Source organism: Tachypleus tridentatus, chromosome 13 (genome assembly GCF_004210375.1).
Source record: "Tachypleus tridentatus isolate NWPU-2018 chromosome 13, ASM421037v1, whole genome shotgun sequence".
Classification (NCBI taxonomy): Eukaryota; Metazoa; Arthropoda; class Merostomata; order Xiphosura; family Limulidae; genus Tachypleus; species Tachypleus tridentatus.
The window spans coordinates 270,344,943-270,361,609 of NC_134837.1; the positions used below are offsets into that span (position 1 = coordinate 270,344,943).

At 31.2% G+C, this 16,667-nt stretch overlaps 1 protein-coding gene across 1 annotated transcript; it reads left to right on the forward strand.

The window, feature by feature from the left end:
- Window positions 1-5,857: 5,857 nt before the first annotated feature.
- NdufA3 (NADH:ubiquinone oxidoreductase subunit A3) lies at window positions 5,858-16,461 on the forward strand. The gene is made up of 4 exons (XM_076476648.1): window positions 5,858-5,987; window positions 6,747-6,818; window positions 7,921-8,001; window positions 16,275-16,461. The coding sequence occupies exons 1-4, from the start codon at window positions 5,933-5,935 to the stop codon at window positions 16,331-16,333; spliced, it is 267 nt and encodes an 88-aa protein (XP_076332763.1). The 5' UTR covers window positions 5,858-5,932; the 3' UTR covers window positions 16,334-16,461.
- The last annotated feature ends 206 nt before the right edge of the window (window positions 16,462-16,667 follow it).

Genomic DNA, 16,667 nt, shown 5'->3' on the forward strand with positions numbered 1-16,667 from the left:
AAATGCATATTTTGTTTTTATGTTCACTTGAGATCGAGCAGTGTATTAACATTTCCCTCAAGATTTCGGTGACTTCAGTGAAAAACGGGAGGTGGATTTCATCAAGACATTGGGAAAATGAAGAAGAGGTATCGGGAACAACGACATGATGAGTAGGCCCGCATCGACCGTGGCGCCATCGGGGAAGATGGAACAACAGCATGATGAGTAGGCCCGCATCGACCGTGGCGCCATCGGGGAAGATGGAACAACAGCATGATGAGTAGGCCCGCATCGACTGTGGCGCCATCGGGGAAGATGGAACAACAGCATGATGGGTAGGCCCGCATCGACTGTGGCGCCAGGACCCCTACTAACTGTCCAAATCGACAGTTTAACTCTCTCTTTCTTCGATAAATCTTCATATTTTATCTGTTATTTGTTCTGTTCTTTCCCAACACATATGAGATCAATTTGGTCAACCACGTAATCTCCAAAAAATACAAAATAAATCAAAATTACATTAAATTGTAGCAGGAAACAACATTTCCTTACACTGAATAATTTAAAACTTCTTAACCAATTGTTTATAATTAAATTTTATTATCTTATCGCCTCTTAGATTATGATTTTTAAAACTTTTCACTATAAGAAGTGTTAAAACATGCGGTAACATGAAGTAAAAGTTACGTTAACCTGGTTACACAAATTGATAAAGCTCGTTCTACTCGTGAACTGTTTGTCCTGGCGAGTGTACCTCGTAGAAAAATGTTATTCTTGTTACCATTATATTGACCACTATTACTTAATTTGACCTAATCTAGCCTAAAAGTTTTTAAGTTTTACAGTTTTAATTATTTGTATAATAATAAATAAAGAAAAGATATGAAAAACAAGAAATATATTACTCACAGTGTAATCATTTTTGTTGGTGTTATTTCGCCTTCTGTGTGTGTTTTCTTATAGCGCAGCCACATCAGGCTATCTGCTGAGTCCACCGAGAGGAATCGAACATCTGATTTTAACGTTATAAATACGTAGACTTAACACTGTACCAGCGGGGGACTGCCTCCCATTTTACACCAAGGCTACTAGTTCACCACATATATTTTTAAGTAAACAATACAGGGAACACACAGAATAATTTCATGTGAACAGCTAAGAAACTGGTCTTTATGTGAGAAATTTTCTGTCTCTCTAATCACGTGACTTGTGTTATTAGAAATTCCACATTAGATCCCGTTATGTTTTCGTGAGTGGTAATTCCCTTCACTAAAATTGCCAATTTTCTGTAACATCACGTGGTATAAAACACATGCCAGTCAATGAACTGAAATGTAAGCTATCTATTGGTTATAACTTCAATGGGAATCAGCTTAGAAAATTCCTATTCATAGGCCTCAAACTAACTGAAGCAGTTTGTTAAAGGATGCTTACTGCTAGTTATTGGAGAGAGATTCATCAGACGCAACGTATTAAAGAAAGACGACCAATACGTAGTTTTGAGACTTAGAAAATAGATTTCACTAACAATTCAGGATGAATGATGATGCACATTCGTTCTTTCCAATTTTATCAGTTTGTTAGTATTTTTGTATATTTTTGTTAGTATATAATAAAAAATGTTCATTGTGGTAAAAGAAATTAAATTGATCCAAGTAAGATAGAAAAAAAGACATTGTTTTCTATAATTCAGCTACGAACTTCGTAAACATGTCTTTTTTATTATTATTTAAAATAGTTTCAGTAATTGCTAATACATCAATATTTGTTTATACCTTCGATATCATGCATCTTGGAAGCAAGATCGATTTTAACATGTTGTAATGTGACTTTTGACGCTAAAAAAGTGGAATTGTATTACATAGGCTCCTTAATTTAAACTTCATGAAAGTTGTTTTAAATTATTGAGTATACTTCAATGAGAAGAGACATATTAAATAGAAATGACCCAAGCGGTAACATATAAATCAACCCTATCTGTGACACAGCTAATGATTGAATCAACAAACGAATATATAATAATATATAGGTGTGTAAATATTAAATAAGAATTGTATTACAACCGCAAGAATATGTTTTTCTCCTTCTAAAACAATAAATAAAATTTATTAAATAACTTACATCCATATAATAAAACCACAATATTAACACGAGATCTTAAAAGAAAGCATAAAAACTATGAATATAATGAAACTACAAAGAACATAAGAAAGTTACTGGAATATTTAGTACATAGTGACTGTGTGTTCCTGAATGATACCACTCCTACATACAGTGTTGTTGAATGATGCCACTCCTACACATGCATTCCTGAATGATACCACTCCTACATACAGTGTTGTTGAATGATACCACTCCTACACATGCATTTCTGAATGATACCACTCCTACATACAGTGTTGTTGAATGATACCACTCCTACATACAGTGTTGTTGAATGATACCACTCCTACACATGCATTCCTGAACGATACCACTCCTACATACAGTGTTGTTGAATGATACCACTCCTACATACAGTGTTGTTGAATGATACCACTCCTACACATGCATTCCTGAATGATACCACTCCTACATACAGTGTTGTTGAATGATACCACTCCTACATACAGTGTTGTTGAATGATACCACTCCTACACATGCATTTCTGAATGATACCACTCCTACATACAGTGTTGTTGAATGAAACCACTTCTACATACATGTTGTTGAATGATACCACTCTTACACATGTGTTTCTGAATGATACCACTCTTACAAATACCACACGCATAAATAATAAACAGCATGAAATAGATCAACGCATAAGAAACCAGTATATAAACACTAGAGACCCGTACGTCAAAACTCAAATAAATACGCTAACGAACAAAATTCGAAATTAAATGTAGTCAGACAACTGTTGATTTTTGCTCACAATTAAATAAGCACACCGAAATCTGGGCACACCTGAAGTGATTCACTGGCAATCAAAGTACGAACATAACGTATTTTGAAACATGAAAATAAAATAGAGCACATACAAATGTAGAAAAAGTTAAAAAACACATTAAAAATGTACAATGAACCATCTATGAATACACACTATTATAACTCACTAAATAAATATATTAAACAAAGGAAGCACTTCTACCCAACAGATTTCCCACCTCTTTCATTCAATCTCCAAAATTCACAAATAAATAATAATAGTTATGGAAGCCAAATCATAAACACAATAACAAAAACAGAAGTAATTGCATTTATAAGATATACAAGAAACAAAGTGAGGATGGTATACAAGCCATTCTCCTCAAAAAGGGTACCTAGAAATTGTTTTACCATCTAACAACATAATCAAATTTATCTCTAAACTTTGGTTATATTCCATCCTCTTGAAAGCAAACAAATGTTCTTAAAGGAATGAAAAAACAGCGAATAAACCATAAAACTAACAAACAATTAGTTTGACTAGTTGAAAACTTTAGAAAGAATATTTAACAACAGGCTCTCCACTTTTCTCATCAAAACTACTGGAGGTTAACATAGGTTTCAGGAAATTTTACAAATAATAGATCATTTTGTTAGATTAAGTGAACAAGAATAGACATTTTCAACTAGTAGAAATGTGCTGTCGCCAGCTTTCTCGATGTAGATAGAGCATTCGATACTGTGTATCATAATGGTTGAAGATATAAAATGAAACAAATAGATTTACTAACGTGTTATTCGCTGGTTGTCTTACGTTTTATAATAATAATAAAAAATGTCGAGTGAACGTAGAAGTCACCTACTTCCAAGAGGGGTGTACAAATTGATTTCTAATTAGTCCTACTCTTTTCATCATGCATGCAGAAGCGATATGCCATTAGAACATCCACATTTTAGCCTAACCTTACAATTTACAGGCGATGTGATATATAGAAGAGATCTACGACCCCTTTGGTTGCAGCTACAAACTCACAGTCAGTTCTAAATCAAGTAGTCAAGTATTGTCAAAAGCACTGAATAAACATAAATGTTCCGAAAACTAACTCAGTTCTATTTTCAAAATCGACAAAAACGTTTAGAAATTCCCGAAATCTTTTACATGTTGTCACATCAGCAGAAGCTATTGGAGTAACGTATGATTTAACGTTAACTTGGAAAAACCATATCAATCAAATCAGAAACAAAATATGGCAATGAGCAAACTATGTAAAGAGACTGTCTTGTGAAAACACAGAGGCCATACCAAAAATATTATTAAAATTAATAAACAGTATATGCGACCAGTACTAGAATACGCCCTGTTCTTCTGGACTAATGTAGCACCAACACGTACTAAGAAATTACATAATATATAAAACTCTGTAATACAATTAATATGTGTAAAAACAGAAAATCTGTAAATCGTTACATCATAAATGATAAGAACAGTCGGAAGTATCTTGGCTCTAAAGACTATCATATTCTATAAATATCATATAACCATACTATAGATATTTTGACCCTTTACTGTAGTTTTTCACCAGTTATTACACATGGCCAGGTGGTTAAGACACTCGACTCGTAATCTGAGGGTTGCAGGTTCGAATTCCCGTAGCACTAAACATGTTTATCCTTTCAGCTGTGGGGGCTTTATGATGTTATAGTCAATCCCACTATTCGTTGATAAAAGAGTAGTCCAAATTGGCGGTGGGTGGTGATGATTAGTTGCCTTCCCTCTAGTCTTACATTGATAAATTAGGGACAGCTAGCGCAGATAGCCCTCGTGTAGCTTTGCGCAAAATTAAAAAAACAATTATTACCTTGTAGCCTGGTACCAATGTTAGCCCAAGGTCTGTTTTTAATGACGGTCCAACGTTATGCCAACCTATCTATATGCCATCATTGGAGAAATTCTAGGTAATCAAAGAGAGCCACCCTTTAGAAGATGAGTAGAGTAATTGGTTCAACGTTTCCACCCGACCTCGAGAACCCAACTGAATACTACGGGCTAATATGTGATTGCTTTCTGGGGGAGTACATTCGAGACGGGATTTGAAATCGTGACATACAGTATTACTATTCGAGTGCCCAGAACATCACGCCACACCAGACTGTTATTTACAGGAATTCTTTCTTTGTTTTAAAGCATTTGGCCATTTTGTTTGTCCACTGTGGGTTATCTAAGCTCGGATTTTAGTGTTGTAAGTCTGTAGACTTAAATTATTATATGTAGGAATTATTCTTCGGCTCAGTTCAGATCGCTATTTTCTCGTTCAGTGCTTTCGTTTCTTCTCTTTGGACTCAGCAGATAACCTGATGTGGTTCTGCTATAAGAAAACACACATACTCGTTCAGTACTGTCGTGTTTTGTTTGTGTGTTTTTTTTTTTTTGCATTGTGCAAATAGATCATAAAACTAAAAAACATATTTTCGGGGGGAAACAAAGGACCTATTGATCCATCTTGGCTATCACATCATCTAAACTAAATTATTATTATTATTATTATTAATTTTAAAGCTATCACTTACACTGATATAGTTATCCAGCTTTCTCTTAAACTTGCTGACTCCACAACATCCAAAGGCAACCACTCTGTTAGAAAAATATAATTGTCTTCTCTGAAGATGACTTCTACCTTGTCAAAATTTACATTTGTGTTTTTCTTATAGCAAAGCCACATTAGGTTATTTGCTGAGTTCACCAACTGGAATCGAACCCCTGATTTTAGCGTTGTAAATGCGTAGACTTATATTTGTATTCCCTATTTTTACTACAGTATCATCGCTATTAAATATGCAGAAAGATTATACATCAACATTATCATTTACTTTTACAGTTTTAAACACTTAATAATAACAGTTACATAACCATTTGAAAACAAATGTGATCTTGTAGTACAATTTATAAATCGTAAAATCTACGTCTGGTGAATAAAATATAAGAAGTAATAAGAAATCACTTAATTTAATTCATCTGTTTTAAGTTAAATTCGAGGAGTAGATGGCAGGACTGGCTCTTGTTGCAGAAATGGCTACTGCTAAAGAAGGTGTAAAAGGTAATATTCGTAAAATACACATTACAAAGAAACTTTATATCTTCATAGTATTTGTGTAATATATATGAAATGGTAAGAGTAGTGTAATTTATTTGTTGGTCTAGAAGTGTGGAAATTATTCAGATGTACCTTACATTTAGTGTTGTATAATCTAACTATATATAAATTATAATTTATAAATATCAAATATTGGCATAATATCTTATGCCCAGTTTTCACAAGATCCACTAATTAGTCTAATATGGATCATCTGCAATGATAACGTCGTAACAAGTGAAGCAAAAACTGGGAGATTAAAACTAATATTTCACGTGTGTTCGTAGATAAAAAAAATTATATATAAAAGTTTGTTTTTCAAGCAACGACACAATGCAAACCTACTTGTGAATATTTTAATTGTATATTCAGATTACGAATTAAGTTTTTAAATATTGTTTAGCACAATTTATTGTAAAATCAAATTTTAAATGTCTAACGTTGTTTTTCTTGTTACTTACTGGCTTATTTTTAACCTAATAGCAGTATTACCTCTACAGGAAAACCAAATCATATATCTGTATTTGTGAGCTGCATAAAATTATAGTATTACAGAAAAACTTCCTGTTGAGCTAACATATTTTAGAATATTTCTTAAATTTTAGTTCATTTTGCTGTACATTATAGTGCATCTTACCTTTTTTTATTACTTTACAATAAACTACCTTCAAGTATCTTACAGTTATTTACCATAAACAATTTTTTTTATCTGTATGAACAAAGTTGTGAGACTACTGAGAAGAGCATGGAATGAAATCCCTGAAGTAGTTGGATCATCTGTACTGGCTGCAATAGGTAAGGTTATTAATACATTTATTGATGCAAATTGTATAGCAACTATTTTTTGTTCTGAATATCAAAGAGAAGACACAAGATGCAGAAAAGACAGGATATGTAAGATAGTTATTTTATTTGTGTGATAATTTTATAGAATGAGTTGCTTGAAGCATCTTACAAAGACTTTAAGGGTGTAATCAATGAATTCCTGAAAGTTACAGAATGGATTTAATTATTCCTTTTTTTTGGTGTGAATGTGAGGGAACAGCCTCAAAGGATTCAATTGTCTTTTGTTGTCCATGTGTTATGCTACATTATTAAAAGAAGGATCCAATGGTCCTTGTTATCTATACATTGTCATATAAATTGGAAAACATTGGATTTAAATGAACTTCATGGTTAGTGTGCCCATTTTTATTCTGTAGTATAGTTCTGGTAGTTTAGTTTGTTGTGTTTTATTTTGTAGTATTGTTGTGTTTTATTCTGTAGTATAGTTGTGGTGTTTAGTTTGTTGTGTTTTATTCTGTAGTATAGTTCTGGTGTTAATTTGTTGTGTTTTATTTTGTAGTATAGTTGTGGTATTTAGTTTGTTGTGTTTTATTCTGTAGTATAGTTGTGGTGTTTAGTTTGTTGTGTTTTATTCTGTAGTATAGTTGTGGTGTTTAGTTTGTTGTGCTTTATTCTGTAGTATAGTTGTGGTGTTTAGTTTGTTGTGCTTTATTCTGTAGTGTAGTTGTGGTGTTTAGTTTGTTGTGCTTTATTCTGTAGTATAGTTGTGGTGTTTAGTTTGTTGTGCTTTATTCTGTAGTATAGTTGTGGTGTTTAGTTTGTTGTGCTTTATTCTGTAGTATAGTTGTGGTGTTTAGTTTGTTGTGCTTTATTCTGTAGTATAGTTGTGGTGTTTAGTTTGTTGTGCTTTATTCTGTAGTACAGTTGTGGTGTTTAGTTTGTTGTGTTTTATTCTGTAGTACAGTTGTGGTGTTTAGTTTGTTGTGTTTTATTCTGTAGTATAGTTGTGGTGTTTAGTTTGTTGTGTTTTATTCTATGGTATAGTTATGTTTAATTTGTTGTGTTTTCTGTTGTAACTATATTGGTTTGTTTATTTTCTTTTATTCCTTAGGTGTTGGATTTGGTTTTTACGCTTTCTTCAAACAAAGGGATCCTAGTTATGCCAAAAAGGAGTTTAAAAAAGAATATGTTGGTGAGTATGATTTATATTACAGAGAGGGAACTAGAATCCCTAAGCTATACAACATTTATTGGATGAAGAACAGCTTCTGATGGAATATAATGTTACTAACACAGAGACTAGATCTCTAACTAGTTTGGACACACTTTTTAAGTTATACCCTTAAAGTACACTCAGCAATTGTCTATTGACTAGTGTTTCAGGTTCATTATTATTTGTAGAGCTGAGCAACTTAATTCATTAACTGATATAATCAGTTGCCTTCAAACAGTATTAACATCAAATAGTGGGTAGGGGAGGTGCCTCGTGATTTGAGGGTCTTGGGTTCGATTTCCTCTGCTACTAAACTTTTTTTTTCTGATTACAAAGCTACAGTGGTTATCTGCTACTGTTGTTAAAATTGAACTGCTAATTAGATGGAAGACAGCTTATTGGTAACATCTGCAGTCAACTCTAAGTGTTGAATAAAGTGAAAGTATCCTTTTCTCTTTGTTATTTTACAGTTCTAATTTATAATTCAATAACTATTATTTTATGTTGTATGGACAGGTTTAGATCTAAGGGAATGGTCTAGGGGTTTGGATCCCAATTAATAAATGTATTTTCTGATGCTGTATAAACAGGTGTAGTTTACAAACAGGGTCCATAGATTTAGGTCTCCAACAATGTTTTTACAGAAATTAATTGTATTCTCTGATGCTGTATAAACAGGTGTAGTTTACGAACAGGGTCCATAGATTTGGGTCTCCAACAATGTTTTTACAGAAATTAATTGTATTCTCTGATGCTGTATAAACAGGTGTAGTTTATGAACAGGGTCCATAGATTTGGGTCTCCAACAATGTTTTTACAGAAATTAATTGTATTCTCTGATGCTGTATAAACAGGTGTAGTTTATGAACAGGGTCCATAGATTTGGGTCTCCAACAATGTTTTTACAGAAATTAATTGTATTCTCTGATATATAAACAGGTGTAGTTTATGAACAGGGTCCATAGATTTGGGTCTCCAACAATGTTTTTTACAGAAATTAATTGTATTCTCTGATGCTGTATAAACAGGTGTAGTTTATGAACAGGGTCCATAGATTTGGGTCTCCAACAATGTTTTTACAGAAATTAATTGTATTCTCTGATGCTGTATAAACAGGTGTAGTTCATGAACAGGGTCCATAGATTTGGGTCTCCAACAATGTTTTTACAGAAATTAATTGTATTCTCTGATATATAAACAGGTGTAGTTTATGAACAGGGTCCATAGATTTGGGTCTCCAACAATGTTTTTACAGAAATTAATTGTATTCTCTGATATATAAACAGGTGTAGCTGAAGAACAGGCTCGGTCCATAGGTTTGGACCTAATCTGTTTTTGTTTTTTTTTATAGAAATTAATAACTTTTTTAGTTAATTTTTTTATAGGTAGGTCTTGCTCTGAGGAAGGGGTGCTAACTTCTCCACCTCTTTTTGTTTTTACTTTTCTCTTGGAAATTATTAACTTATTTAATGTTCTGTAAGTAGGTGTAGATATAGGGGAGTTTGAATCTCCCTCATTTTTGTATCAGAAATTAATAAAAGAAATTAGTAAGATATCCTCACACTACAATGTAGTGTAAATTAAAATTAATTAATAAACAGTAAGATATCCTTACACTACAATGTAGTATAAATATAAAATTAATTAATAAACAGTAAGATATCCTTACACTACAATGTAGTATAAATATAAAATTAATTAATAAACAGTAAGATATCCTTACACTACAATGTAGTATAAATATAAAATTAATTAATAAACAGTAAGATATCCTTACACTACAATGTAGTATAAATAAAAATTAATTAATAAACAGTAAGACATCCTTACACTATCATATAATGTAAACAATTTTAATTTTAAACATTAATTAATGAAAACAGACATCCTTACACAATCTTGTAGTATAAAAATTTTAATTTTTTAAAACGTTAATTAATATAAAACAATTAGACATCCTTACACTGCCATGTAGTATAAAAAACAAACAGTCATCTTATTTGATTGTCTATAAATTACACTAAAAGCTTGTTTGAGATTTTGTGAAACCACCACAGAAATAAGGTTTCAGCCAGTAACTGATTCTTTTCAAGCTAATACATGTTGCCAAAGTAAATCTTCATAACTTGCATTTTTTTATACACTATAACAACATGCCAAAACTACATAAGTTATTGTTTAAGATACCTGCAGTTTTTACAGGCTTATCACAAAATTAATTTTTCAGAATATAAAGATTACACAAAAAAAATTTTGTATATTGATCTTTAAAAAATAAGTGAAAATATAAATGGTACAACTGTACAAGTAATAACTTTAGAAAAAATATAGAAAACAGTCATTATGCTTATGTCCCCAATGGCTTCAAATATTAAACACTAGGTTTTGATACATGTAATGGGTACAGCACAAATACCTTTTGTGTGGCTTTCGCTTTACCAGTTTTGTAATTTTTTCTTAGCATGGTGATAAGTTATTATAGCTAGTTTTAATTCAACAGTTTAAAAGGTTTGTTTTTAAGAGTTTCTATTTTTATATTAATTATATTACTAAAAATAAAGATATTAGATTTGAAATTACTGGATTATAACCTGACTGAGCTAAACATTTACAACTTTATAAAATGATAAAAACTAACTTGAGTGCTTTTCAAAGGTGGAACCTTTTTCTTTCTTCAACAGCAAGGCTTCGTGAACCCATGTTCTTCTGACATTATTTTAACGTTGATGTATTTAAGTTATTTTGGGTTACATGGACAGTGTTGATTAATCTAGAATACTGCATTGTTGTAAAGGATGTCTATAAAATGATAAAAAAAAATACTAACATTTTGATTACCATGTTACTCAAACTTTAAAAAAATAAACTGGTATCGTATCATTGTGAAATGTTACTACATCTAGTGTGGAGAAGTTAAACATTGTTACTTACTAAAATAATATTAATGTATTGTATTGCTAGACTTTCTAGTTGTATTGTTACTACATCTAGTGTGGAGAAGTTAAACATTGTTACTTACTAAAATAATATTAATGTATTGTATTGCTAGACTTTCTAGTTGTATTGTTACTACATCTAGTGTGGAGAAGTTAAACATTGTTACTTACTAAAATAATATTAATGTATTGTATTGCTAGACTTTCTAGTTGTTACTACATCTAGTGTGGAGAAGTTAAACATTGTTACTTACTAAAATAATATTAATGTATTGTATTGCTAGACTTTCTAGTTGTATTGTTACTACATCTAGTGTGGAGAAGTTAAACATTGTTACTTACTAAAATAATATTAATGTATTGTATTGCTAGACTTTCTAGTTGTTACTACATCTAGTGTGGAGAAGTTAAACATTGTTACTTACTAAAATAATATTAATGTATTGTATTGCTAGACTTTCTAGTTGTATTGTTACTACATCTAGTGTGGAGAAGTTAAACATTGTTACTTACTAAAATAATATTAATGTATTGTATTGCTAGACTTTCTAGTTGTATTGTTACTACATCTAGTGTGGAGAAGTTAAACATTGTTACTTACTGAAATAATATTAATGTATTGTATTGATAGACTTTCTAGTTGTATTGTTACTACATCTAGTGTGGAGAAGTTAAACATTGTTACTTACTAAAATAATATTAATGTATTGTATTGCTAGACTTTCTAGTTGTATTGTTACTACATCTAGTGTGGAGAAGTTAAACATTGTTACTTACTAAAATAATATTAATGTATTGTATTGCTAGACTTTCTAGTTGTATTGTTACTACATCTAGTGTGGAGAAGTTAAACATTGTTACTTACTAAAATAATATTAATGTATTGTATTGCTAGACTTTCTAGTTGTATTGTTACTACATCTAGTGTGGAGAAGTTAAACATTGCTACTTACTGAAATAATATTAATGTATTGTATTACCAGACTTTCTAGTTGTATTGTTACTACATCTAGTGTGGAGAAGTTAAACATTGTTACTTACTAAAATAATATTAATGTATTATATTGTCAGACTTTCTAGTTGTATTGTTACTACATCTAGTGTGGAGAAGTTAAACATTGTTACTTACTAAAATAATATTAATGTATTGTATTGCTAGACTTTCTAGTTGTATTGTTACTACATCTAGTGTGGAGAAGTTAAACATTGTTACTTACTAAAATAATATTAATGTATTGTATTGCTAGACTTTCTAGTTGTATTGTTACTACATCTAGTGTGGAGAAGTTAAACATTGTTACTTACTAAAATAATATTAATGTATTGTATTGCTAGACTTTCTAGTTGTATTGTTACTACATCTAGTGTGGAGAAGTTAAACATTGCTACTTACTGAAATAATATTAATGTATTGTATTACCAGACTTTCTAGTTGTATTGTTACTACATCTAGTGTGGAGAAGTTAAACATTGTTACTTACTAAAATAATATTAATGTATTGTATTGCCAGACTTTCTAGTTGTATTGTTACTACATCTAGTGTGGAGAAGTTAAACATTGTTACTTACTAAAATAATATTAATGTATTGTATTGCTAGACTTTCTAGTTGTATTGTTACTACATCTTGTGTGGAGAAGTTAAACATTGTTACTTACTAAAATAATATTAATGTATTGTATTGCTAGACTTTCTAGTTGTATTGTTACTACATCTAGTGTGGAGAAGTTAAACATTGTTACTTACTAAAATAATATTAATGTATTGTATTGCTAGACTTTCTAGTTGTATTGTTACTACATCTAGTGTGGAGAAGTTAAACATTGTTACTTACTAAAATAATATTAATGTATTGTATTGCTAGACTTTCTAGTTGTATTGTTACTACATCTAGTGTGGAGAAGTTAAACATTGTTACTTACTAAAATAATATTAATGTATTGTATTGCTAGACTTTCTAGTTGTATTGTTACTACATCTAGTGTGGAGAAGTTAAACATTGTTACTTACTAAAATAATATTAATGTATTGTATTGCTAGACTTTCTAGTTGTATTGTTACTACATCTAGTGTGGAGAAGTTAAACATTGTTACTTACTAAAATAATATTAATGTATTGTATTGATAGACTTTCTAGTTGTATTGTTACTATATCTAGTGTGGAGAAGTTAAATATTGTTACTTACTAAAATAATATTAATGTATTGTATTGCTAGACTTTCTAGTTGTATTGTTACTACATCTAGTGTGGAGAAGTTAAACATTGTTACTTACTAAAATAATATTAATGTATTGTATTGCTCGACTTTCTAGTTGTATTGTTACTACATCTAGTGTGGAGAAGTTAAACATTGTTACTTACTAAAATAATATTAATGTATTGTATTGCTAGACTTTCTAGTTGTATTGTTACTACATCTAGTGTGGAGAAGTTAAACATTGTTACTTACTAAAATAATATTAATGTATTGTATTGCTAGACTTTCTAGTTGTATTGCTACTACATCTAGTGTGGAGAAGTTAAACATTGTTACTTACTAAAATAATATTAATGTATTGTATTGATAGACTTTCTAGTTGTATTGTTACTACATCTAGTGTGGAGAAGTTAAACATTGTTACTTACTGAAATAATATTAATGTATTGTATTGATAGACTTTCTAGTTGTATTGTTACTACATCTAGTGTGGAGAAGTTAAACATTGTTACTTACTAAAATAATATTAATGTATTGTATTGCTAGACTTTCTAGTTGTATTGTTACTACATCTAGTGTGGAGAAGTTAAACATTGCTACTTACTAAAATAATATTAATGTATTGTATTGCTAGACTTTCTAGTTGTATTGTTACTACATCTAGTGTGGAGAAGTTAAACATTGTTACTTACTAAAATAATATTAATGTATTGTATTGCTAGACTTTCTAGTTGTATATCCTGATAGTTTTAAAACTTTGCAGGATAAAGTGATAACTACCAAATAATTTTTTTATAAAATAAGATTGATATTCTAATTAACTATAAGTTTAGTTTGCTTCAAGAATATAAAGAAACACTAGGTTTTTATTTTCACTCATTTGCCTAATAAATAAAATGAACTGTGACTGTTCATTTCTGTTGGTTGGATACAAAACATTTCAGTGACTTTGTAGTTACAAGTACAACATTTAAAGCCCAAACATTGTTGTAAGATGCTTATAAACAGGAAAAAAACAGGACTATGAAAAGGAATTTAAGTTCGACTTCTGTTTGTGGGAAAGTGTGTTAACACACACACACATCTATGAACAATTTCAACATAAGCACATTCATGATATGCAAAGAAATAAATAGCATTACACATGCCAAAATAACTGAACCTGCTTGCATAGCTCTTGGTTGTTAGCTCTCAGAAACAGTATGGAATTGTCTTGAAAAGTGTAGATAGTATTTTTCTAGCAGAATGTTTTTAATATCTTTATGACATATCGAATTTCAAGTCACCAGTTAAGCCTTACACCCACCACTGTACTGCTATAGATAAATAGACGTTATGTTTGCCAGACTCACATCTATAGAACATACACAACTTTTTCAACCACATTAACTACGTGGGTTTCACTATTAAATATATAAAAAGAAAAAGAGCTAATATTTCTGAATCTGAATATTACAAGAATAGATGAACAGTTTAAAACACAAAAAAATACTTTGTATTGAATTCTACGTTCCCTGGAATACAGCTGATGAGACAAAAACTCAAAGTACTAAAGAAGCTAACAAACACAGTTACAAAACTGTGCTCTCCTGACAACTTTAATGACAAAGTCATTGAACCAAAACGAGACTTCATCAGTGTGCATACATTTCATAAAAAATTATTGAATGAATAAAGGACAGCAACAAAAAACAACACTGCTGCAAACCTTACATTCCAGATATCCACAACAGAATAACTAACATTGGGTGAAAAGAACTTGTAACCATATGTAACATTCAAGTGAATACTAATTTCATTCAAAATCATGTATGAAGTTAAAAATCTATATGTAAGAGCTACTTTATTGAAGAAAGAAACAAGCTGAAAAGTGGAAAATAAATTCACTGAACACGAAAACACTATACCAAATAAACACAATATATGACCCCCAGTGGGGCCTTTTCTCCATGACTACCAGTGTTGTTACTGCCAGTGTCAGGTCCTTAATTCATGACTATGTTAGATATACTTTCAGCAGTGGGGTCTTTACTCCATGAATACCTATATTGTTACCGTCAGTATCAGGTCCTGAGTTCATGACTGTTTGCTAAACATTCAGCAGTGGGGCCTCTACTACATGACTACCTGTGTTATCACTGTCAGTGTCGGGTCCTTAATTCATGACTATATTAGATATGCTTTCAGTAATGGGGCCTCTACCTCATGACTACCTATGTTATTACTGTCAGTGTCAGGTCCTTAATTCATGACTATATTAGATATGCTTTCAGTAGTGGGGCCTCTACTACATGACTACCTATGTTGTTACTGTCAGTGTTGGGTCCTTAATTCATTACTATATTTGATACACTCATTAGTTGAGTCTCTACTGTATGACTGTCTGTGTTGTTACTGTCCTTGTCAGGTCCTTAGTTCATGACTATATTTGGTTCACTTTCAGCAGTGGGGCCTCCACTGTATGACTATCTGTGTTGTTACTGTCCTTGTCAGGCCCTAAGTTTATGACTATATTAGATACACTTTCAGTAGTAGGGCCTCTACTACATGACTACCTATGTTGTTACTGTCAGTGTCAGGCCCTTACTTCATGACTATATTAGATATGCTTTCAGTAGTTGGGCCTCTACTACATGACTACCTATGTTGTTACTGTCAGTGTCAGGTCCTTAATTCATAACTATATTAGATACGCTTTCAGTAGTGGGTCCTCTATTGCATGACTACCTATGTTGTTACTGTCAGTGTCAGGACCTTACTGCATGACTGTATTAGATACGCTTTCAGTAGTGGGGCCTCTACTACATAACTACCAATGTTGTTACTGTCAGGTCCTTACTTCATGACTGTATTAGATACGCTTTCAGTAGTGGGGCCTCTGCTACATGACTACCCTAAGTGAAGTATTCAACAGTTTATTAAGGTAATGTTATAGATGTAAGTTAAATTCTACATTCCTGCTAGTTTGTATTAATTTAGATTACAGTGTGTTCTGGAAAGTGTGGTTTAACCCATACATGAGAAATTTGCTTAATAGTTAATAAAGGTTGGTTTTTTTGTGTAATAGTATTTACTTTTATTTTTTAATAAAAAGACTTTTATTTATTTATCTTTTACAGTTTACAGACATGATGATCCCAGAGCCCATAATCTGAAGTACACGAAGGTGGAGTTATAAGATTGTATAGAACTATATCCTGTAGAATATGTTTTTCAAATAAGGTAGACTAGTGAACTGTGAGAGCTTACAAGATTCCATGTACAACAATTGAAAATTATAAAGCTAAAATAAAATAAGTGCAGAAAGATGTCTTCTGTGTAAGTACACACTATTGACACATAATTTACTTCATAATTACACACTATTGACACACAATTTACTTCATAATTACACACTATTGACACATAATTTACTTCATAATTACACACTATTGACACACAATTTACTTCATAATTACACACTATTGACACATAATTTACTTCATAATTACACACTATTGACACATAATTTA